Source organism: Galleria mellonella, unplaced genomic scaffold (genome assembly GCF_026898425.1).
Source record: "Galleria mellonella isolate WM207_F2 unplaced genomic scaffold, CSIRO_AGI_GalMel_v1 utg36, whole genome shotgun sequence".
In the NCBI taxonomy this organism is placed as follows: domain Eukaryota; kingdom Metazoa; phylum Arthropoda; class Insecta; order Lepidoptera; family Pyralidae; genus Galleria; species Galleria mellonella.
This window is the reverse complement of record NW_026442086.1, coordinates 1,216,873-1,240,878: the sequence shown is the minus strand read 5'-3', so window position 1 is coordinate 1,240,878 and position 24,006 is coordinate 1,216,873. Positions and strand designations below refer to the sequence as shown.

General features: G+C 51.5%; 1 protein-coding gene across 1 annotated transcript in view; it reads right to left on the bottom strand.

The window, feature by feature from the left end:
- Positions 1 to 24,006, bottom strand: part of LOC113520768 (tripartite motif-containing protein 3-like) — a 40,191-nt gene that overhangs the window by 9,504 nt on the left and 6,681 nt on the right. The window contains exons 4-10 of the mRNA XM_052897265.1: positions 13,284 to 13,524; positions 6,137 to 6,299; positions 4,609 to 4,785; positions 3,516 to 3,619; positions 2,971 to 3,056; positions 1,993 to 2,151; positions 669 to 801 (exon numbers count right to left, since the gene is read on the bottom strand). Of these exons, the coding sequence (XP_052753225.1) occupies positions 669 to 801; positions 1,993 to 2,151; positions 2,971 to 3,056; positions 3,516 to 3,619; positions 4,609 to 4,785; positions 6,137 to 6,299; positions 13,284 to 13,524 (1,063 nt within the window). The remainder of the gene's footprint in view (positions 1 to 668; positions 802 to 1,992; positions 2,152 to 2,970; positions 3,057 to 3,515; positions 3,620 to 4,608; positions 4,786 to 6,136; positions 6,300 to 13,283; positions 13,525 to 24,006) is intronic.

Below are 24,006 nucleotides of genomic sequence, written 5' to 3'. Positions count from 1 at the left end.
ATATGAAGTCAACAGACGGCATTTTTACTAACAATTAATATAATTAATAAATGAAAATATATAATAAGAACCAGCATATTTTATAAACACTAAGTATTCATCTAAAAAGTATGTTTTAATTAAAGATAAATTCATGAAAAGGTAAATCCAATAGATAGTTAAGTAACATTTAATACCAATTCCATTAATCTATTGACTTTTCCAAAAGCTATTTTGCAACTATAATAATATGGTTATATTATTATGTAATAAGTTTAAATAATCACCTAGTAAAAAGTTGTATTATAAAGAAACGAAGTTTTATATTTCCTTGTCTCATGTCGTCATTCTTCTTAAATGACAGATGTTAAAATAAAAACGACCTATACAAATTATTGTTTTTTACTTTAGACACAGTAGTACAGTATTAGACATAGTAGTAGATTAAAAAAAATTCATACGCGGAAATATATTGCTACGACGACGTCAATAGTGACAATAAATGACAATTAATAACAAATAAAAATCATCTTATATCCTACATAATAATATAGAATTATAACAGATAGGGTGCAGTGATATGTTGACCCAGTGTGTACAGTGCTAAATTTACAATTATTAAATATCTTATTTAGCAAACTTTTTCTACATTACACACACTAACATAAATGTTACTTCATAATACTCACCCTTTGGTACTGGAGCAAACACATTTTTCAAATTACCATCCAAATCGTAGACTCGTATAGCTACATCTGCTACTATCAGCATGTCTTCCGACAAGGCTAGACCCCCGACTAGCCCCAACTCACCACCTCCTACCTGTAATAAGTTTAATAAATATAATTCAGAATTCAAAACCTAATAAAGTTTGCACAAGTATACTAGGAATGCAGAAGTCAAAGAATAGTCATAAGCTTGTTAATATATTGCTTCCTGATCACTACCAATGTCAAGTGACAAAAACGTTTTGTTAAGTGATAAGTAAACATGGAAAGAGATTAGTTATCACATTGATTGTTTGTTAAAAGTCAAACATTCACACAGACTGTAATAAATGCTTTCTGCTTTCGTTGTGGGTATGAAACTAAATTATTTACACTAGCAATAGTTGCACACTCTATATATTTATTTGTCGCTCTGGATGTTTCTTCTATATCATTTGTCTATACAAAAATATAATATTATGTCGATTTACCATAGATATGTCTGCTAACGAAAGTACTCCCACACTTTCGTACTTACACTTCAGATCGTGGGCTTTGGGCGTAATTGTCGACCTGATTTATTTATTTATTACCTGCAGTTTACAGATGATGAAATTCGACCACACTACAGGTAATTACAATTTATAGGTAAATGCCAAGTTATTTAAAATAATTAATAGTAATAATTAACTATAAAAGATATAGTACATTACTGCAGCAGCCAGCAACTGAGGCATTGATGGACGAACGTGCAAATGTGGGCCGAGACATAGCCGCGGCACACATACGTGAGTCCATGCCTAGTTGTGGCCAAGGCTTGTATAGTATTTTTCTCAAACAATGTGCGGAAATCAAAAACACAATTTTACTTTTTAAGTTTAATGACGAATAACGAACAATAATAATTTTTCACGCGCCATAATGTTCTTTTCTTTTTTCAATAAACAGCTTTCTATTTGCAAGCCAGTTCGAAATTTAAATAAAACCTTTTATTAGTTACCTCCTTGGTAGCCATGTTTCGAAGTAAAAGGTAATTCCATTTTTAAATTACAGGACGGATATGAGTTTACATAGTAATTTATCTGGCCGCAAAACACGACAGATATGGATTTTCATACAACTTTTGCCGGCCGCTGCCCGCATGTATCTGGCTAGTACGGTAATTTTGATTTATCTCAAAGAAGATTGTCAAAATAATGCTCACATTTCCAAGCATGTTTGAGAAAAGTATATCGCTAGCAATGAGTCACTTAGATTACTAAGAATCGCTTTTCCCCCTACACCAAGTATTGCATCGAGTGCGTACCTCCCGTTCGATGTTGCCGTGCGCGTCGAAGAGAAACACGGCCCTGGCGCCGTTGTCGGCGACGGCCACCCGCCGCGTGGCCGCGTCGGCCGCCACGCACACCGGCTCCACCAGCCGCTCCGACGACAGCGTGCGCACCGTGCCGCCCTCCGCGTTCACCTGTCACGACATCACACGTTGTTGTGCTTGTTGAAGATTGAAACTTTCTTTATTTTAATAGCCATATATTTTTATTTTATCAGTCACTATTTGACGCCGCGGTATCAGACAGCCCAAAAATCGTCGAAATAAAACATCACACACAAAACAATGACTATTGTAAAAAAAAAAAAAAAAGAAATATTAGAGTACTAAATATTTCAAATCTACAATGCTAGAACCTGACTTCCAGGGAATTAAATTATAGCGTGTTTTAGACAACAGCGCCCTCTAGTATCAACTTTGGAATTAAAACAAAATAATAATTGTATCTCCACACAAATCATTAAGTAAATCCTTTGTAAAGTACAAATACAAAATATATATAGAAGTATATAACAATCAATTTATAGATAGTGGCACTCTCAATACTGTTCTTCTTTTGTTTTTTCATTGCATAAATTTTTATCAAATATACGGAAGCAACTTAGTATTAAAAGAAAATTATTTATTTATTATTCACCATAAAACTGGGAAATCCGTCATACTCCCCAACATAGCTTATTTTTCCATTATTATAAAAAAAATATTTTCTTATTCATTTTACCATACGAAACATAGTTAGAAACACGAATGGGACAGTACCCAAGCAATCGACTTTTGTACAAAGTCTCCCTCTGGTTCAGTCATTCTGTTTCATAATAGAATATAAGAATGTAAATCAGCACTCTATTTTTTCTACTTCGAATTTTAAGATACAAACGGCATGTATGGTATAGTACATGTATGTAGAAAGTGACAATGCATTTCAATTTATCAATTAATAAATAAAATATATACCTCAGTAAGTGTACGAGTTCGCCAATTAACAGCTATAACTCCGTCTGCTGTTACCGCTATTCCTGTACAACTTCGGCCTGCTAACCCTGTAAAGTACATTTAAATTAAAGAAAATTCAAGATATAAATAAAAAGGACTCTCTGTATAAAAGCATATTATAAAATAAATGACTATCTAAATGACAAAAATGCATGGATTTCAATATAGTATGTCAATTGTATTGTAATTGTATTTTTTTTAATTAATATTATTTTATATAGTGAATATTATAAATATAAAGTGACATAACATAAGAATCTGCAACAGATGTATATGAATACTGCTGAACATAGGCCTTCTCTATAAATTGAGGGGTTTTGGCAATAGTTGCCACACTTGGCAGGCAACTTGGCACCCACAGTTAAGTTTTGGGTTTTTGCCCATCCCACAACCGTTAAGATCCCTTAGTTGCCTCTTACGACCCCACCAACAAACTGTGAATGACAGTGTGGTTATTATGGATCAAAGACAAAACAAAATAAACTTTTATAATATTTTAATTTTACCTTCATTAACTATATGTGTTTTAAATGCAAAGGTCTCATCATCCAACACCTTGACTCTTGAATTACCCGCATCGAGTACGTATATTTCTCGGCGTTTCGGACACCTGTAATAAGAAAACAACATAATACTGTTCAAAATAATATAGATAGGTTACACTCAAAGATGTAAAACAATCTAAAAAGTTGATTAAAAGTGACCAAAATATAGCTTGTGAGAGGAACGAATCATCTACTTACTTAACGAGCATAGTGGGGGAAGAGATTGTTAGTATTGAGGTTTAACAGGCCCATTGTAGCAATACACACTATCAGGTCGACCTCCACGCGGTTCCCCTTGGAAACCATAATTGTTAATTCTCATTCAATTGGTTATTATGGGTAAATCTACCTTCATCCTCAGCTGTCACACTTTACTGGTGTCCTGCGAACGTATACAGATATAGTCACAGCGCATGCTGAGTTACAATTCCATCTTCATCCATTAAAAAAAACGAGCATAGTGAGCGTGAGCAGGTCACACGTGGCAACCACGAAGAGTGTGTGAGCTGTTTTTTTTATGTGTGAAAATGGAATGGTAACAGGATACGCTGGCGGAGCACCAGTGAAGGGTGATCGTTGAGAATGAAAACAGACCAGTTAGCCCATCATGATGGATTCATCTGAAATTAAGCATGATAGTTTTCAGGGGGAACCGCGAGGAGGTCGACTTGGTTGGGTATATTATATTGCTAGCAATGCGATTCTCAGTCTCCATTATTGTTTATTTTTTTATTTAGACTTCCTTCTTTTCATTTAAGAGTTTCCTCTTGTCGGTGCAACTAATTCATGCATCTTCTTCCAGCCAGCTCTATCCCAGGCCATATCCTTGATCTCCCTATACGACATGACACCTAGTGTTTCTTTTATCTGTCCCATGTAGTTATTACTCGGTCTTCCTCTACCTCTTTTGCCCTCTATCTTTCCTTCTACTATGCTCTTTAAAAAATCGTCATGTCGTATAAGGTGGCCCAGCATTTTGCCTCTTCGACTTTAATTGAACTGAATTATATTTCTTTCTATTCGTATAGGTGTTTTGTTTTGTGTTTGTGTGTACCTGGCGAGCGCGACTGGCTGCGTGAGGTGTTCCTTGCCGGTGCCGCGCGAGCCCCACACGAGCAGCGGCGCGGCGGCGGGCAGCGCGCGCGCGCGCAGCGGCGAGTCGCGCACCGCGCGCGAGAACACCAGCACGCGCACGCACACCGCGCCCGCGCTCCATGGACGCATCGTTATTCTATGTATACATACTACTAATGTATACATTTATACATTTATTTATATCACACTACACATACACCCACGCATACATTTAACCCTCTTTACAATTGGTGACCATGATTTTGTATTATTTAATCATTGCTGTCAATATCTGAACTTTAACAACATGAATTTAATTATTTTATATATCAATTAACTTAACTTTATGGACACTCACTATTATGTATGGGTTCCTTTCATACATGTGCTTATATTACTTGCATACACCCACTCTAACTTGCCTACCTCGCTATGGAATCAAAATTTTTGTTTGTATAAGTAAAATCCGTTATTGGCTGTATTCATAAGACACTTAGCATGTAAGTTATTTTTTAAGAGCTGTGGATTTTTGTATAAAATAAAACAAAAAAAAAAATTCTATACGAGACGATTTCAAATGTTGCTGCTTTATTCGTATAATGGATACATACACTAGGTACTAAAAATTATAGACCTGTTTTATCTAAACTATTATTATTCATATAAATACTAGTAGGTAAATATTTAACAAAATATGGTCAAAGATAACTAATTCGACTTCGTAGGTGACTTGGAAAAGTCCAAGATACCGAAACCTCTAATGTGTGTATTTCCTTTACAAGTCCATACTTGTAAAGGAAATACATAATGGACCATTCCAAGTTATAAATGACTAGACCAAGGATTCCTAAAATTTTAAGATAACGAAAAATTAAAATTTTAAGAAACTACAAAAGTCGATTGCTTGGGCACCTGTGTCCCATTTGTGTTTTTACCATGAAGCAGTTGTGTTTGCATGGCTTCGTTTTATCTAAACTATTATTATTATTGTAACACTAATTTAATTTTTTGTTGGTAATGGAGAAACTAAAAAAATACTTAACCAATTTTAAAAATTCTTTCATGTATAGAGAGTAGTAGAAAAAACCATGCGATATTTGTGGGTGGGTCGCGTGTCATTTTCTAATACAACTAGTATGAGAAAATAACATGAGCCATTTCTATTAAAATTATGCTGGATATCAAATTCTTTTAGTATCAATGAAGTACTGATAAGATACTTATGTACTGTTTTATTTCAAATTGTTTTACATATTTAACTTGTATCATCAATTCTATCAATTACATTATTATATGTAGAAATAGATTGTCATACATCAATTCACAATTAATTATTGCAATTATTGCAAAATAGGGGACAAATTATCAGCAGTCTGGTAAAATATTAAATATAAGTGAATATCGTCTAGAGTGGTGACGGTGTATAGCAGGTCGCTGACCGCGTGTACCTTCCTTCTTTCCTTCCTAGTGATAGTGAGTAAATGAATGACAGCGAGTAAGCTAGTAACCTGTAGAGGCCGGTATCGAGATCGGTGACTGTGCAGGCGAGTGGCGCGTCGTCGAGCGTGGCGGCGGCGGTGACGGGGTCGCCGCCAGTGCTACGCGCCTCCCCATGATAGTCCACCGTCCTTAATACCACCACTACCTCCAGCCCGCACACACACTGTGATTCTGGAACCAATAATTAAAAAAACTATCAACTTGGTTTTTCTTTACAACCCATGTGTGGCTCAAAAGTCTGTTTAATGTTTCAAATTATCATACTCTTAGTATGATAAATTGAAATAATTTTTAAATGTCCTAGTGGATCCAAGTCCAACACAAATGACTCCAAAGTTCATCAATTTAAATTAGGTCGAGACCAAACTTACGATATCTATTTCATGTTAGCTAAATTTGATAAAGGGCAATTGGCAGCAATAATAATAGTACATTATCACTTTTTCACATTATATAATAAAAGTATACAATAAGTTCATTGCAAAACAAGAGATAATTATTTTATGATAAGTTGAATAATTTCAGTGACAATATATTTTATCAGTTTCATTACACTACAGTCATTTACAATATCTTTGGATATATTATTCTACTGAAATAATTAAAGTGTGAAATGAATGTAAATTTTACATAGGTAACAACCACATTCAGCCCTCAACCTATTCAGGCTTAACTAGCATTCTCTTCGTGTTGTTAGTAATGGGGATTAGTAGTCCCATTTCTAGCAACCCTGGCAGGTTGACCTCCTCGCAGTTCCCCCTGGAAACCATCGTACTTAATTCTTAGCTAATCCATTACGAAGGGCTAATTAACCTGTTTTTTTATCCTCACTTATCATCCTTCACTGGTGCCCCGGCAGCGTATAACGAAGTCGCAGTCGGGCTCATCATCCCATTTTCATCCATAAAAAAAAAACCACTCCCTTCTTGGAAGTAAGAAACGAGGTAGATTCATTGAAAGTTTGTAAAGAGTTATTAAGGTTTCTTCAGAGTCGGCAACGCGCACGTGACACTCCTAGTTTTGCAGCTGTTCATAGGATACAGTGACCGTTTAGAGAGAAGGGTTCATCCGCAACCCTTTACAGGGTTGCAGGTGCGGGCCTCGGGTGTGCACCCTTTACCCGGGCGGTCTGCACAGGCTGCCGCCTGTGCGTCAATAATTTTCGACCCGTGGGGTCGAGCCGACGCTATTGTAAATAGCGTCGGCTGAGGGAATAAAATGTGAGGGAAAAAAAAAAAGAGCAATATATATATACTGTGTCGTCGACCGTGCAGGGCCGGTTTAACCGTCGCCCTGCTTTGTGCCTGCTGTGCGCAGGAGATCTCGCGGCAATGCGCGTGTCGCGTCCGGTGGGCGCGCGTGGAGCGGGGCTAGGTCCCTCAAGTGCGGGTGGTGGCTGGCGTCCGCCCGGCTGAACATTGTACGTGCCAGCCGGCGGACGAACTCTTCCACCGAGGGGACCGCGAGATCTCGGCAATTACGTCGTTACGTACGTAACGACCCGCGTCTGCGCACATACGCAGAACGCAGTTCTGTTGCGCCTGCATGCGCCGCCTCTGTGCGTCGGAGCACAGCGCGTACCATGCGGGGGAGGCATACGTCAGCTGCGAACGAATATAAGTCTTATATATGCCTATTTTCGTTCGCAGCGAGAGATTGGACTGTAGGACCGGTCGCAGCATGGCCCGCGCGGTCCTGGTCTGTGTGACCGCGCGGTTAACCTGTGCTGTCATGTGCAGCGACCGGTCGATCTCTACCCCTAGGTAACGCACTGTGCGCTCCCATGAAATGGGTGACCCACGGAGTTGGAGAGGCGGCGGATGATGTGAGCGGCTTCGAGTCAGTAGCGCGACCGTTTTCCCCACATTAACGGAGGTGCGCCACTTATCGAGCCACTCTGGCAGGCGGTTCAACAGACGCTGCATTCTGCGTGCAGCGTAGTTGGCGTTGGTCGACGACATGAAGTATGCACTGTCGTCGGCAAATAGAGCTAGGACGACATCGCTCTCTCCCTCGAGGAGCTCATCCCTCAAGGTGGGAATGTCGTCCGTGTACGTCGCGTATAGCGCTGGGGAAATGCAGCTGCCCTGCGGCACTCCGGCGGCGATTGGGTGGACGGCTGAGTCCACGCCCTCTACCGAAACGTAAAAGTTCCGGCCTCGTAAGAAATTATCGATTACCCGCACGTAGGCTTGCGGCGTGCTAGTGTGCATCAATAGTTTGTACACTAGGCCGTCGTGCCACACGCGGTCGAACGCTTTCTCTATATCGAGAAAAACACCGACTACGCGTCGACCGCGGTTATGCTCGACGGCCATATGATGCAGCACGCGCGCAAGTTGGAGCGTGGTTGAGTGGCCGCCCCTAAAACCGAACTGCTCGTCCCGTGGAGTGACGTACGGGTACAGCCGGCGGAGCAGCGCGCGCTCAAAGGTCTTCGCTACGTGCGGGAGGAGTGTTATCGGCCGGTAACTGGCCGGGAAACGTTTGTCTTTCCCGGCTTTCGGGAGGGCGATGACTCGGCCGAGTTTCCAATTTGATGGAAAGTGGCCGGTCCGGAGTATACCGTTGTAGAGCTTAGTAATAAATACTAATGCTCTACGGGGCAGCTGGGCGAGTGCAGGTGTGGGTATTTTGTCCGCTCCGGGCGCTTTGCGCCTAGGTAGGCGCTCGATGATGCGCCTTACCTCGCCGGGCGAAACGAATTTAATCTCCGTTAAGTCTGGCGTCGGAGCGGTGTGAAACTCGCCCACGCGACGTACAACGCGCTCATGGTGCTCGACGACAGTGCTGGGTGCGTCGGCGGCTACCGGATTGGCAGTGAACTGCCCCTCCAGGTGGTTGGCCAGGATTTCTGCCCGGTCAATGGCTGCGTAACGACGTCTGCCCGTTTCATCGAACAACGGACAGACGGGGGTCGTGCCTTAGTGAGCTGTCGGTTAAGGGCGTACAGGGTGAACTGGTGTTCACCCGCGTGGGAGATGACACCCTCCCACGAGGAGCCACGCCAGTCGCGGACTCCTTCCGACAGCTCCGCAGCGAGACAGTTAAGCTCACGCTTGACCCGTGGACAACGGGTGCGGGCCCATAGGCGGCGGAGTGCTCTTTTGCGCGACAACTTATCACTCAAGTGTGCCGGCAATTCGACTCGGCGGCGAGCTGCCGAGTGTATGGTAGTTGTGGCCGCCTCTAGGGCGCTTTGAATGCGCTCCTGTATATCGATAGAGGCGGCCTCTATTCCCTCAGGCGTGGAAAAGTCGCCGTCGAGAGGAATGTGCTGGAGGCTTGAGCGATAAGCCGTCCAGTTAGTACTCCGCCGCTCCGACCTGTGCGATGCGGTGATGACCGCACCTAGGTCAAGCGTGGCTAAAACTGGGAGGTGTTGTGTGTCCAAGTCGTACAACACCTCCATATTGACCGGGCAGAGCACTCTATGTACGAGTGCTATGTCCAGAACGTCTGGATAGTGTCTACGATTCGTGGGAATGTGTGTTGGGTGTGCGGGTCCCAACACTTCGTAGCCGTGACTATCTGCGTCACGGAGGAGTCTAGTACCCACAGGCGATGTCACCCGGCTTCCCCAAGTCGGGTGTTTGGCGTTAAGATCGCCCATGAGTAATGTGGGACTCCTACCTTCCAGTACGTTCCGGACATCGGAGGGGCAGAATTCTCTGACCGGGGGGCGATAGGCGGCATATATTCTCAGTTCCGCGCCGTCGATGTTAATGCTCGCTCCTATGGAGCGCATGACGCGGAACTCGGGGAGCGCCAACTGCATGTGTACGATGTCGCGGCGGACCAGTACAGCGGTGCCGCGGTATGCCGTACCGGCCGGGGACCGCTCGTCCCGTCTGTACACAAAGTAGTTGGGCACCCGCAACGTCTCCTTGGGAGCCAACTTGGTCTCCCCCAGGAGTATGATGTGCACATCCTGGGTTTGAGCAAGGAGACGGAGGCCTTGTACCTTATCCTTTATCCCCCGGGGGTTCCAGTACAGGACGCGGAGAGAATTACTCCGCGACTCTGTACTGGCTAATTTTGGCCAATCCGGCGAGAGCCGCCGACTTAATGTCCTCACCGGCCGCTAGGGCCGTTAGGAGATCAGTAAGGAGCCCTATTATTAATGTTAGGGCTCCATTGTCAGTTATTAAAGGCAAGTCGCGCGTCTGTTGTGAACGTAGTGAACGTAGTGGTTGTTGGGAGGCCGTCTGGGCCGACCGCCACGACGGTTTACTCGAGTAGCGTGGGGCGGCACTCAAAGACGGCCACGCCTCCTGTCGCTCGCTCACTACGTTTTGCGCCATCTGGCGGCGAGCGGACGAAACCGGTACAGAAGTGACTGTCGGTAATGCAGTCCCTCGCCGCGCAGATGTTTGGAACTGTTGAGTCGGTGGGGGAATAATTCCCCGTTGTTCGAACGCGGGGCGGCCGCGGGTTTGCGTCGGCGGGGCGACCTCCTCAAACGGCGTCGATGTAACCGCGTTTTGCTCGCGGTTACGACGCCTCCTGCCGGCCCTGTTGCGCCTTTTGCGCTTGGGCGCCTCACCACGATTAGTGGGTGGGTTTGCCGGGGCCATGAGTGTGCCCCGGGACGACATCGTCGGTGGGACGACTGTCACCGGCACCGGTGCCAGCGGTCGGAAAGTTCGCTGCGGCACCGGTGCGCGTGTGGGAAGTTGCGCCTGAGTCGGCGCCGACTGTGCGGGCGCTCTTGCGCGTCTGTTGGCGCCGGGGGCGCGCGTCGGAGCAGCGGGGGCGGCAGGGCGGGTTTGGAGCCCCCTGCGGCGCGCCTCTCTCTTGTAAACCGCACACCGTCTATCGTTGGCGGTGTGCGGCTTGGCGCAATTTGCACAGGTAGGCTTTTGGTCGCGCGGCCGGTCGCAGTCAGCGGCCGCGTGTTCACCGGCGCATCGGACACATTTGATGAGCCGGTGACAGTTGGCCGATGAATGGCCGAATCCCTGGCACCTGTGACATTGTGCCAGAGAGGAAGTTGAGGGCCGCCAGCCCTCGATTGTGACGCCACGCATGAATAACAGTTCATGCGTGGCATAAAGTCGTTCCAGCTCGTCCTTGCTCAAGGGATCGAGCTGGGCGTGGAATACGCAGCCTGGGCGGCCGCGGCGGGCCGGTATACCCCGCACTAGGCGGACGGGGTACCCAATTTTCTCGAGGGCGTCCGCTACCGTGTCCGAAGTGGTGTCGGACGGGAGACCTCTTATAGCCACCTTTGTGGGGAGCTCGGAGGCCAGGCTATAGCAATACCAGCTGATTGCTGGGTCAGCTGCGCCGGCCTCGGTTAGGTATTTTTGTACAAGACGGAACTCCTTGTCCGTCTTGCACAGGAATCGAACGCCCTTGCCGTAGGGGCGGGCGTTGGGCGGCTCACCCAGTGCGCGGGTGAGTGCGGCGAAGTGGTCTGTCCACCGCGGCAGACATTCCACAATGATGGGCGGGTATTTGCCCTGCCCAGGCTGCTTGTGGTCGGTTGCCACCTTTGTGGTAGCGTGAGGCGTCGGTGGGCGCGGAGCGGGAGCGGCCGCGGCCGCGTCCGCGAATGATTTCGTGGGGGACAATGTCCCCACGGAGCGGACCTGTACGTCGACACTCTCCAGTGCGACGTACGAGGTCTCGTCATCCTTATTGGGATGACCCAATGCGCCTAAGGCGTCGAAATCCATAACTCGCTCGTCCTCGCTGTCGATAGAGCGGGCAGGCGAGGGCGAGCGGGGGGGTGTGGCGCGCCGTGTATGCGGGCGCGCCTCGCACGGCGCGTTCACCGAGCGAGACGGTCGGTCGGTGTGGCGCGGTGCGGGAGCGAGACGGGGCGACGGCGGTGAGTCGCCTGCGTCTAGCCGCTTCTCAGATGGTGTTCCCGAGAGAGCGGGCGATGGTGGTGTGCGGCGTTTGGCGGCCGTAGACGGCGTGGCGCCAGACAAGTTGCCGCTCGGCTCGGCGCGTTCCCCTTCCGCAGCAACAATGTTGCGGTTGGCGAGCGCTAACCTAGCCTCACGGCGGGTGTGAAACGGTCCCAGATCTGTCTCTGGGACCGGTCGGCTACTGCCTGCCTGCCTCGGCACGGCTTGCCGCTGTGGCAGTGGCGCCGGCGCCCTAGGCGCCGACGCGGAAGGAGTGCGGGTCGGCCGTTTGGCCGACTCAAAAGGTTTGCGGGGGGGTTTCCCCTCGCGCTCAGACATTGCTGTCGGTGATGGTGATGATGATGATGGCGATGATGTCCCTACGGTCCCTAACTAGTAGCCCACGAAGGGCGAAGGGGTCGCTGGACCGACGCCGCCCAAGTGGGGACTCAGGCGGTGCCCTCAGTCTCGCCGTGGGTGCACTTGTTCTCCCCGTGAGACGACACCCTACGGTTTGAAAGAGGGGGGTGTGGGGGTTGGAACCCCACGAACGATCCCTACTATGCTGGAGGGGGGGGGGGGGGGGGGGGGGGGGGGGGGTGGAGTCGACACGGCCGGGAAGACCGTGCTCTCGACCGTTACCGTGAGTGCACTTGTCCTCCCCGTGAGGCGACACTCTCCGGAACGGCCGAGAGGGGTGCGGGGGGACAGAACCCCCGCGACGACCTACGGTCCCTAGCCCTACGCCTCGACCGTGCCCTGGCGTGTAGCACACGGGTGCCTACACTGGTGCACCCAGGTGCACGGACTATTTCCCCGTCGGCTTGTAGCCCTCAGAAGGGCTGACGGCCTCGAGTTCGTCCTGAAAAGGACGTCCTACTCTGCGGCGGCGGCACGAAGACACGGAGCACGAAGCTCGCGGGCACGTGTAGGAGGAATCCGACTGTACAATCTTACGATTGCACAGTTGATTCCTCGGCGGTGAGCTGTAGCGGCGGCTGTGGCGTCCCACGGCGCTCGGCGGCAGCTCTGGAGGGCTCTCGAAGGCGCAGGAGTCACGACGTGCTGGGGAAGACGCTACTCGGAGTCTCGACGGTCGCCCGGAGTACTCACGAGAAGGATCACGCACGAACACGACGGTCTCACTGCAGGCACGGGAGCTCTCTCTAACAGTGACCGTTTACCACCAGATAGACTATATATACTTGTTTGCCACCTTCATTCCTCTACTAAGTCAAAGGTACTAGAGATTTTTTTTTTATTATATTGATATTAATAAATAACTGTATAAACTTACCTAACTGTAAAGTACAAAGACCAGGGAATGTGGTGCTAGTTCGAACTCTGCCCAAGTCCATTAATGACTCCGAGAACCTTTGCTGTGCATCGTTGTGAGCGAAGTCCACGGCGAGGAACGCGTTTTCCCTGGGCTCGGCGAGAGCGGCCGCGTCGCCAAGCCGCGCGCCCAAGGCTGCAGCCCGACTACTCACTTCCCGCACCTCCACTTGTTGTTGAAGACCAGAACATTCTGCTTCCACCTGAATTTTTTTAATTGTTTTGTAAATGGATCGGACTCGAAATTAAGGATTATTTTTATTTCCTTATTAATTCTACTACTAACTGCGAAAACCTGTAAAGAATATATGGATAGACCTTCTCTCACACAAAAACTACTAAACGAATTTATACGAAACATGCTACACACGTAAAATCGCGGGGTACAGCTAGTATTATAAATGTGAAAGTTAGTTTATTTATTATCTCTTCGCGTCTTAGTGACTTAACCAAACATCACAAAAATTTGGTATCCTTCTGTTTGCGACATTATTTGTATATATGTAATCGTAATTTATAGTTGTTAAGTCCCTAGTTTAATCGTTTTTGTATACTGTTATTTTATATAGATTTTACATAGATTTAAGATACCTATAGTGTAAGTTAAATAAAGTATTCCTTTGTGTGTTATCATTATTACCTGCGGATAGGAATAGAAATTGTAAAAACAAATAAGAAATTGTAAATTGTAATAAATAAATAGACGCTATAGGGTACCGATCTGAAGAGACACGCGTCTCGTTCATTCTCGCCCCGTCCCGCTCGCACAGATTCGCTAACGCGAGTTAGAAATGTTAACGTGCGAGCGGGCGGGTATAAAGATAGGCCGCCTCCCGTCGAGCGGCAGAGAGCTCCCGTGCCTGCAGTGAGACCGTCGTGTTCGTGCGTGATCCTTCTCGTGAGTACTCCGGGCGACCGTCGAGACTCCGAGTAGCGTCTTCCCCAGCACGTCGTGACTCCTGCGCCTTCGAGAGCCCTCCAGAGCTGCCGCCGAGCGCCGTGGGACGCCACAGCCGCCGCTACAGCTCACCGCCGAGGAATCAACTGTGCAATCGTAAGATTGTACAGTCGGATTCCTCCTACATGTGGCCGCGAGCTTCGTGCTCCGTGTCTTCGTGCCGCCGCCGCAGAGTAGGACGTCCTTTTCAGGACGAACTCGAGGCCGTCAGCCCTTCTGAGGGCTACAAGCCGACGGGGAGATAGTCCGTGCACCTGGGTGCACCAGTGTAGGCACCTGTGTGCTACACGCCAGGGCACGGTCGAGTCGTAGGGTTAGGGACCGTAGGTCGTCGCGGGGGTTCTGTCCCCCCGCACCCCTCTCGGCCGTTCCGGAGAGTGTCGCCTCACGGGGAGGACAAGTGCACTCACGGTAACGGTCGAGAGCACGGTCTTCCCGGCCGTGTCGACTCCACCCCCCCCCGCCAGCATAGTAGGGATCGTTCGTGGGGTTCCAACCCCCACACCCCCCTCTTTCAAACCGTAGGGTGTCGTCTCACGGGGAGAACAAGTGCACCCACGGCGAGACTGAGGGCACCGCCTGAGTCCCCACTTGGGCGGCGTCGGTCCAGCGACCCCTTCGCCCTTCGTGGGCTACTAGTTAGGGACCGTAGGGACAACATCACCATCATCATCATCACCATTACCATCACCGACAACAATGTCTGAGCGCGAGGGGAAACCCCCCCGCAAACCTTTTGAGTCGGCCAAACGGCCGACCCGCACTCCTTCCGCGTCGGCGCCTAGGGCGCCGGCGCCACTGCCACAGCGGCAAGCCGTGCCGAGGCAGGCAGGCAGTAGCCGACCGGTCCCAGAGACAGATCTGGGACCGTTTCACACCCGCCGTGAGGCTAGGTTAGCGCTCGCCAACCGCAACATTGTTGCTGCGGAAGGGGAACGCGCCGAGCCGAGCGGCGATCGGTCTGGCGCCATGCCGTCTACGGCCGCCAAACGCCGCACACCACCATCGCCCGCTCTCTCGGGAACACCTTCAGAGAAGCGGCTAGACGCAGGCGACTCACCGCCGTCGCCCCGTCTCGCTCCCGCACCGCGCCACACCGACCGATCGTCTCGCTCGGTGAACGCGCCGTGCGAGGCGCGCCCGCATACACGGCGCGCCACACCCCCCCGCTCGCCCTCGCCTGCCCGCTCTATCGACAGCGAGGACGAGCGAGTTATGGATTTCGACGCCTTAGGCGCCTTGGGTCATCCCAACAAGGATGACGAGACCTCGTACGTCGCACTGGAGAGTGTTGACGTGCAGGTCCGCTCCGTGGGGACATTGTCCCCCACGAAATCATTCGCGGACGCGGCCGCGGCCGCTCCCGCTCCGCGCCCACCGACGCCTCCCGCTACCACAAAGGTGGCAACCGACCATAAGCAGCCTGGGCAGGGCAAATACCCGCCCATTATCGTGGAATGTCTGCCGCGGTGGACAGACCACTTCGCCGCACTCACCCGCGCACTGGGTGAGCCGCCCAACGCCCGCCCCTACGGCAAGGGCGTCCGATTCCTGTGCAAGACGGACAAGGAGTTCCGTCTTGTACAAAAATACCTAACCGAGGCCGGCGCAGCTGACCCAGCAATCAGCTGGTATTGCTATAGCCTGGCCTCCGAGCTCCCCACAAAGGTGGCAATACGAGGTCTCCCGTCCGACACCACTTCGGACGCGGTAGCGGACGCCCTCGAAAAAATTGGGTACCCCGTCCGCCTAGTGCGGGGTATACCGGCCCGCCGCGGCCGCCCAGGCTGCGTATTCCACGCCCAGCTCGATCCCTTGAGCAAGGACGAGCTGGATCGTCTTTATGCCACGCATGAACTTTTATTCATGCGTGGCGTCACAATCGAGGGCTGGCGGCCCTCAACTTCCTCCCTGGCACAATGTCACAGGTGCCAGGGATTCGGCCATTCATCGGCCAACTGTCACCGGCTCATCAAATGTGTCCGATGCGCCGGTGAACACGCGGCCGCTGACTGCGACCGGCCGCGCGACCAAAAGCCTACCTGTGCAAATTGCGCCAAGCCGCACACCGCCAACGATAGACGGTGTGCGGTCTACAAGAGAGAGGCGCGCCGCAGGGGGATCCAAACCCGCCCTGCCGCCCCCGCTGCTCCGACGCGCGCCCCCGGCGCCAACAGACGCGCAAGAGCGCCCGCACAGTCGGCGCCGACTCAGGCGCAACTTCCCACACGCGCACCGGTGCCGCAGCGAACTTTCCGACCGCTGGCACCGGTGCCGGTGACAGTCGTCCCACCGACGATGTCGTCCCGGGGCACACTCATGGCCCCGGCAAACCCACCCACTAATCGTGGTGAGGCGCCCAAGCGCAAAAGGCGCAACAGGGCCGGCAGGAGGCGTCGTAACCGCGAGCAAAACGCGGTTACATCGACGCCGTTTGAGGAGGTCGCCCCGCCGACGCAAACCCGCGGCCGCGCCGCGTTCGAACAACGGGGACTTATTCCCCCCGACTCAGCCGTTCCAAACATCTGCGCGGCGAGGGACTGCATTACCGACAGTCGCTTCAGTACCGGTTTCGTCCGCTCGCCGCCAGATGGCGCAAAACGTAGTGAACGAGCGACAGGAGGCGTGGCCGTCTTTGAGTGCCGCCCCACGCTACTCGAGTAAACCGCCGTGGCGGTCGGCCCAGACGGCCTCCCAACCACTACGTTCACAACAGACGCGCGATTTGCCTACGATAACAGACAATGGAGCCCTAACATTAATAATAGGGCTCCTTACTGATCTCCTAACGGCCCTAGCGGCCGGTGAGGACATAAAGTCGGCGGCTCTCGCCGGATTGGCCAAAATTAGCCAGTACAGAGTCGCGGAGTAATTCTCTCCGCGTCCTGTACTGGAACCCCGGGGGGATAAAGGATAAGGTACAAGGCCTCCGTCTCCTTGCTCAAACCCAGGATGTGCATATCATACTCCTGGGGGAGACCAAGTTGGCTCCCAAGGAGACGTTGCGGGTGCCCAACTACTTTGTGTACAGACGGGACGAGCGGTCCCCGGCCGGTACGGCATACCGTGGCACCGCTGTACTGGTCCGCCGCGACATCGTACACATGCAGTTGGCGCTCCCCGAGTTCCGCGTCATGCGCTCCATTGGAGTGAGCATTAACATCGACGGCGCGGAACTGAGAGTATATGCCGCCTATCGCCCCCCGGTCAGAGAATTCTGCCCCTCCGATGTCCGGAACGTACTGGACGGTAGGAGTCCCACATTACTCATGGGCGATCTTAACGCCAAACACCCGACTTGGGGAAGCCGGGTGACATCGCCTGTGGGTACTAGACTCCTCCGTGACGCAGATAGTCACGGCTACGAAGTGTTGGGACCCGCACACCCAACACACATTCCCACGAATCGTAGACACTATCCAGACGTTCTGGACATAGCACTCGTACATAGAGTGCTCTGCCCGGTCAATATGGAGGTGTTGTACGACTTGGACACACAACACCTCCCAGTTTTAGCCACGCTTGACCTAGGTGCGGTCATCACCGCATCGCACAGGTCGGAGCGGCGGAGTACTAACTGGACGGCTTATCGCTCAAGCCTCCAGCACATTCCTCTCGACGGCGACTTTTCCACGCCTGAGGGAATAGAGGCCGCCTCTATCGATATACAGGAGCGCATTCAAAGCGCCCTAGAGGCGGCCACAACTACCATACACTCGGCAGCTCGCCGCCGAGTCGAATTGCCGGCACACTTGAGTGATAAGTTGTCGCGCAAAAGAGCACTCCGCCGCCTATGGGCCCGCACCCGTTGTCCACGGGTCAAGCGTGAGCTTAACTGTCTCGCTGCGGAGCTGTCGGAAGGAGTCCGCGACTGGCGTGGCTCCTCGTGGGAGGGTGTCATCTCCCACGCGGGTGAACACCAGTTCACCCTGTACGCCCTTAACCGACAGCTCACTAAGGCACGACCCCCCGTCTGTCCGTTGTTCGATGAAACGGGCAGACGTCGTTACGCAGCCATTGACCGGGCAGAAATCCTGGCCAACCACCTGGAGGGGCAGTTCACTGCCAATCCGGTAGCCGCCGACGCACCCAGCACTGTCGTCGAGCACCATGAGCGCGTTGTACGTCGCGTGGGCGAGTTTCACACCGCTCCGACGCCGGACTTAACGGAGATTAAATTCGTTTCGCCCGGCGAGGTAAGGCGCATCATCGAGCGCCTACCTAGGCGCAAAGCGCCCGGAGCGGACAAAATACCCACGCCTGCACTCGCCCAGCTGCCCCGTAGAGCTTTAGTATTTATTACTAAGCTCTACAACGGTATACTCCGGACCGGCCACTTTCCATCAAATTGGAAACGCCGCCGGAGTGCCGCAGGGCAGCTGCATTTCCCCAGCGCTATACGCGACGTACACGGACGACATTCCCACCTTGAGGGATGAGCTCCTCGAGGAGAGAGCGATGTCGTCCTAGCTCTATTTGCCGACGACAGTGCATACTTCATGTCGTCGACCAATGCCAACTACGCTGCACGCAGAATGCAGCGTCTGTTGAACCGCCTGCCAGAGTGGCTCGATAAGTGGCGCACCTCCGTTAATGTGGGGAAAACGGTAGCGCTACTGACTCGAAGCCGCTCACATCATCCGCCGCCTCTCCAACTCCGTGGGTCACCCATCTCGGAGCGCACAGTGCGTTACCTAGGGGTAGAGATCGACCGGTCGCTGCACATGACAGCACAGGTTAACCGCGTGGTCACACAGACCAGGACCGCGCGGGCCATGCTGCGACCGGTCCTACAGTCCAGTCTCTCGCTGCGAACGAAAATAGGCATATATAAGACTTATATTCGTTCGCAGCTGACGTATGCCTCCCGCATGGTACGCGCTGTGCTCCGACGCACAGAGGCGGCGCATGCAGGCGCAACAGAACTGCGTTCTGCGTATGTGCGCAGACGCGGGTCGTTACGTACGTCACGACGTAATTGCCCGAGATCTCGCGGTCCCCTCGGTGGAAGAGTTCGTCCGCCGGCTGGCACGTACAATGTTCAGCCGGGCGGACGCCAGCCACCACCCGCACTTGAGGGACCTAGCCCCGCTCCACGCGCGCCCACCGGACGCGACACGCGCATTGCCGCGGGATCTCCTGCGCACAGCAGGCACAAAGCAGGGCGACGGTTAAACCGGCCCTGCACGGTCGACGACACAGTATATAATGCTCCTTCTTCCCCCACACTTTATTCCCTCAGCCGACGCTATTTACAATAGCGTCGGCTCGACCCCACGGGTCGAAAATTAATGACACACAGGCGGCAGCCTGTGCAGACCGCCCGGGTAAAGGGTGCACACCCGAGGCCCGCACCTGCAACCCTGTAAAGGGTTGCGGATGAACCCTTCTCTCTCTCGAGCGGCATTCGCTTCCGGGCAGCGACGCACTACACTCGAGAAGAAATAGGACAAGAAGAAAAAATACTCTCTTCAGACGGTACCGGAGGCTTCAGAATAGTAATCGCTGTGTTTCACTCCAGCCTGAACCAACGCCCCTACAGTCCACGCTCACCGAACGGCAGTCCACACCGCACACCTTCTATGATATGGGATGGAGGACATAGTTGCTTTCATCCCGGTAATGAACACACCCGATCACATTCATCACATAAGTTACGGATAAAAACTCTTTTAAAATAAATGTACCATATTATTTAGTTATTAGTTTCAATAGATTATAATTAATCAAGCATATTGAAATATGATATATTAAATCTGGTATTACATGAGTCACAACAAGCAAACAACACAGACATCGTCCATTATTATATTGAATTATTAAAAGTTCCTTAAACTCGTAGTTGGACCACAGAAACGTAGATTGGAGAAAGAAAAGCAATAAAATAGTCGATCTCACTGTCGTCTTCATTTATATAAATAAATGTAAATAAAAAAAGCAAGTGTAAACTATTAGTTTCTACACGCAACTTCGTTCGCATATTGATTGAGCATAATAAAAAGCAGTCTATGGCCTTCTTCATCCCCCATACCTACTACGTATATATAAAATTTTCTGATGATTGATTGAGCTTTTAAGATGACAAGAAGGGGGGGCAAACAAACATTTATGTTTTTAGAATATTAGTAAGTACCCATTTATTTACAAGTATCGATTAAAATAATCCATTATGCAACCAATTTTAAACAACGTTGAAAAGAACGTCTTTTCTGCTTTAAATTTTCAGTGGTAATATTATATATTTTCGAAAAACATCAAACCATCGTTTAAATTGTTTAGCTCTGAAAATATGTATATGTAAAAGCGTGACGTGCTTTTCTAATAACAGAATGGGTCAAATTAATTCCATTATAGGCCCCGCCATATTAGGCCATATTAGGCCCCGGCAAACCCACCCACTAATCGTGGTGAGGCGCCCAAGCGCAAAAGGCGCAACAGGGCCGGCAGGAGGCGTCGTAACCGCGAGCAAAACGCGGTTACATCGACGCCGTTTGAGGAGGTCGCCCCGCCGACGCAAACCCGCGGCCGCGCCGCGTTCGAACAACGGGGACTTATTCCCCCCCCGACTCAGCCGTTCCAAACATCTGCGCGGCGAGGGACTGCATTACCGACAGTCGCTTCAGTACCGGTTTCGTCCGCTCGCCGCCAGATGGCGCAAAACGTAGTGAACGAGCGACAGGAGGCGTGGCCGTCTTTGAGTGCCGCCCCACGCTACTCGAGTAAACCGCCGTGGCGGTCGGCCCAGACGGCCTCCCAACCACTACGTTCACAACAGACGCGCGATTTGCCTACGATAACAGACAATGGAGCCCTAACATTAATAATAGGGCTCCTTACTGATCTCCTAACGGCCCTAGCGGCCGGTGAGGACATAAAGTCGGCGGCTCTCGCCGGATTGGCCAAAATTAGCCAGTACAGAGTCGCGGAGTAATTCTCTCCGCGTCCTGTACTGGAACCCCGGGGGGCTAAAGGCTAAGGTACAAGGCCTCCGTCTCCTTGCTCAAACCCAGGATGTGCATATCATACTCCTGGGGGAGACCAAGTTGGCTCCCAAGGAGACGTTGCGGGTGCCCAACTACTTTGTGTACAGACGGGACGAGCGGTCCCCGGCCGGTACGGCATACCGTGGCACCGCTGTACTGGTCCGCCGCGACATCGTACACATGCAGTTGGCGCTCCCCGAGTTCCGCGTCATGCGCTCCATTGGAGTGAGCATTAACATCGACGGCGCGGAACTGAGAGTATATGCCGCCTATCGCCCCCCGGTCAGAGAATTCTGCCCCTCCGATGTCCGGAACGTACTGGACGGTAGGAGTCCCACATTACTCATGGGCGATCTTAACGCCAAACACCCGACTTGGGGAAGCCGGGTGACATCGCCTGTGGGTACTAGACTCCTCCGTGACGCAGATAGTCACGGCTACGAAGTGTTGGGACCCGCACACCCAACACACATTCCCACGAATCGTAGACACTATCCAGACGTTCTGGACATAGCACTCGTACATAGAGTGCTCTGCCCGGTCAATATGGAGGTGTTGTACGACTTGGACACACAACACCTCCCAGTTTTAGCCACGCTTGACCTAGGTGCGGTCATCACCGCATCGCACAGGTCGGAGCGGCGGAGTACTAACTGGACGGCTTATCGCTCAAGCCTCCAGCACATTCCTCTCGACGGCGACTTTTCCACGCCTGAGGGAATAGAGGCCGCCTCTATCGATATACAGGAGCGCATTCAAAGCGCCCTAGAGGCGGCCACAACTACCATACACTCGGCAGCTCGCCGCCGAGTCGAATTGCCGGCACACTTGAGTGATAAGTTGTCGCGCAAAAGAGCACTCCGCCGCCTATGGGCCCGCACCCGTTGTCCACGGGTCAAGCGTGAGCTTAACTGTCTCGCTGCGGAGCTGTCGGAAGGAGTCCGCGACTGGCGTGGCTCCTCGTGGGAGGGTGTCATCTCCCACGCGGGTGAACACCAGTTCACCCTGTACGCCCTTAACCGACAGCTCACTAAGGCACGATCCCCCGTCTGTCCGTTGTTCGATGAAACGGGCAGACGTCGTTACGCAGCCATTGACCGGGCAGAAATCCTGGCCAACCACCTGGAGGGGCAGTTCACTGCCAATCCGGTAGCCGCCGACGCACCCAGCACTGTCGTCGAGCACCATGAGCGCGTTGTACGTCGCGTGGGCGAGTTTCACACCGCTCCGACGCCGGACTTAACGGAGATTAAATTCGTTTCGCCCGGCGAGGTAAGGCGCATCATCGAGCGCCTACCTAGGCGCAAAGCGCCCGGAGCGGACAAAATACCCACGCCTGCACTCGCCCAGCTGCCCCGTAGAGCTTTAGTATTTATTACTAAGCTCTACAACGGTATACTCCGGACCGGCCACTTTCCATCAAATTGGAAACGCCGCCGGAGTGCCGCAGGGCAGCTGCATTTCCCCAGCGCTATACGCGACGTACACGGACGACATTCCCACCTTGAGGGATGAGCTCCTCGAGGGAGAGAGCGATGTCGTCCTAGCTCTATTTGCCGACGACAGTGCATACTTCATGTCGTCGACCAATGCCAACTACGCTGCACGCAGAATGCAGCGTCTGTTGAACCGCCTGCCAGAGTGGCTCGATAAGTGGCGCACCTCCGTTAATGTGGGGAAAACGGTAGCGCTACTGACTCGAAGCCGCTCACATCATCCGCCGCCTCTCCAACTCCGTGGGTCACCCATCTCGGAGCGCACAGTGCGTTACCTAGGGGTAGAGATCGACCGGTCGCTGCACATGACAGCACAGGTTAACCGCGTGGTCACACAGACCAGGACCGCGCGGGCCATGCTGCGACCGGTCCTACAGTCCAGTCTCTCGCTGCGAACGAAAATAGGCATATATAAGACTTATATTCGTTCGCAGCTGACGTATGCCTCCCCCGCATGGTACGCGCTGTGCTCCGACGCACAGAGGCGGCGCATGCAGGCGCAACAGAACTGCGTTCTGCGTATGTGCGCAGACGCGGGTCGTTACGTACGTAACGACGTAATTGCCCGAGATCTCGCGGTCCCCTCGGTGGAAGAGTTCGTCCGCCGGCTGGCACGTACAATGTTCAGCCGGGCGGACGCCAGCCACCACCCGCACTTGAGGGACCTAGCCCCGCTCCACGCGCGCCCACCGGACGCGACACGCGCATTGCCGCGGGATCTCCTGCGCACAGCAGGCACAAAGCAGGGCGACGGTTAAACCGGCCCTGCACGGTCGACGACACAGTATATAATGCTCCTTCTTCCCCCACACTTTATTCCCTCAGCCGACGCTATTTACAATAGCGTCGGCTCGACCCCACGGGTCGAAAATTAATGACACACAGGCGGCAGCCTGTGCAGACCGCCCGGGTAAAGGGTGCACACCCGAGGCCCGCACCTGCAACCCTGTAAAGGGTTGCGGATGAACCCTTCTCTCTCTCGAGCGGCATTCGCTTCCGGGCAGCGACGCACTACACTCGAGAAGAAATAGGACAAGAAGAAAAAATACTCTCTTCAGACGGTACCGGAGGCTTCAGAATAGTAATCGCTGTGTTTCACTCCAGCCTGAACCAACGCCCCTACAGTCCACGCTCACCGAACGGCAGTCCACACCGCACACCTTCTATGATATGGGATGGAGGACATAGTTGCTTTCATCCCGGTAATGAACACACCCGATCACATTCATCACATAAGTTACGGATAAA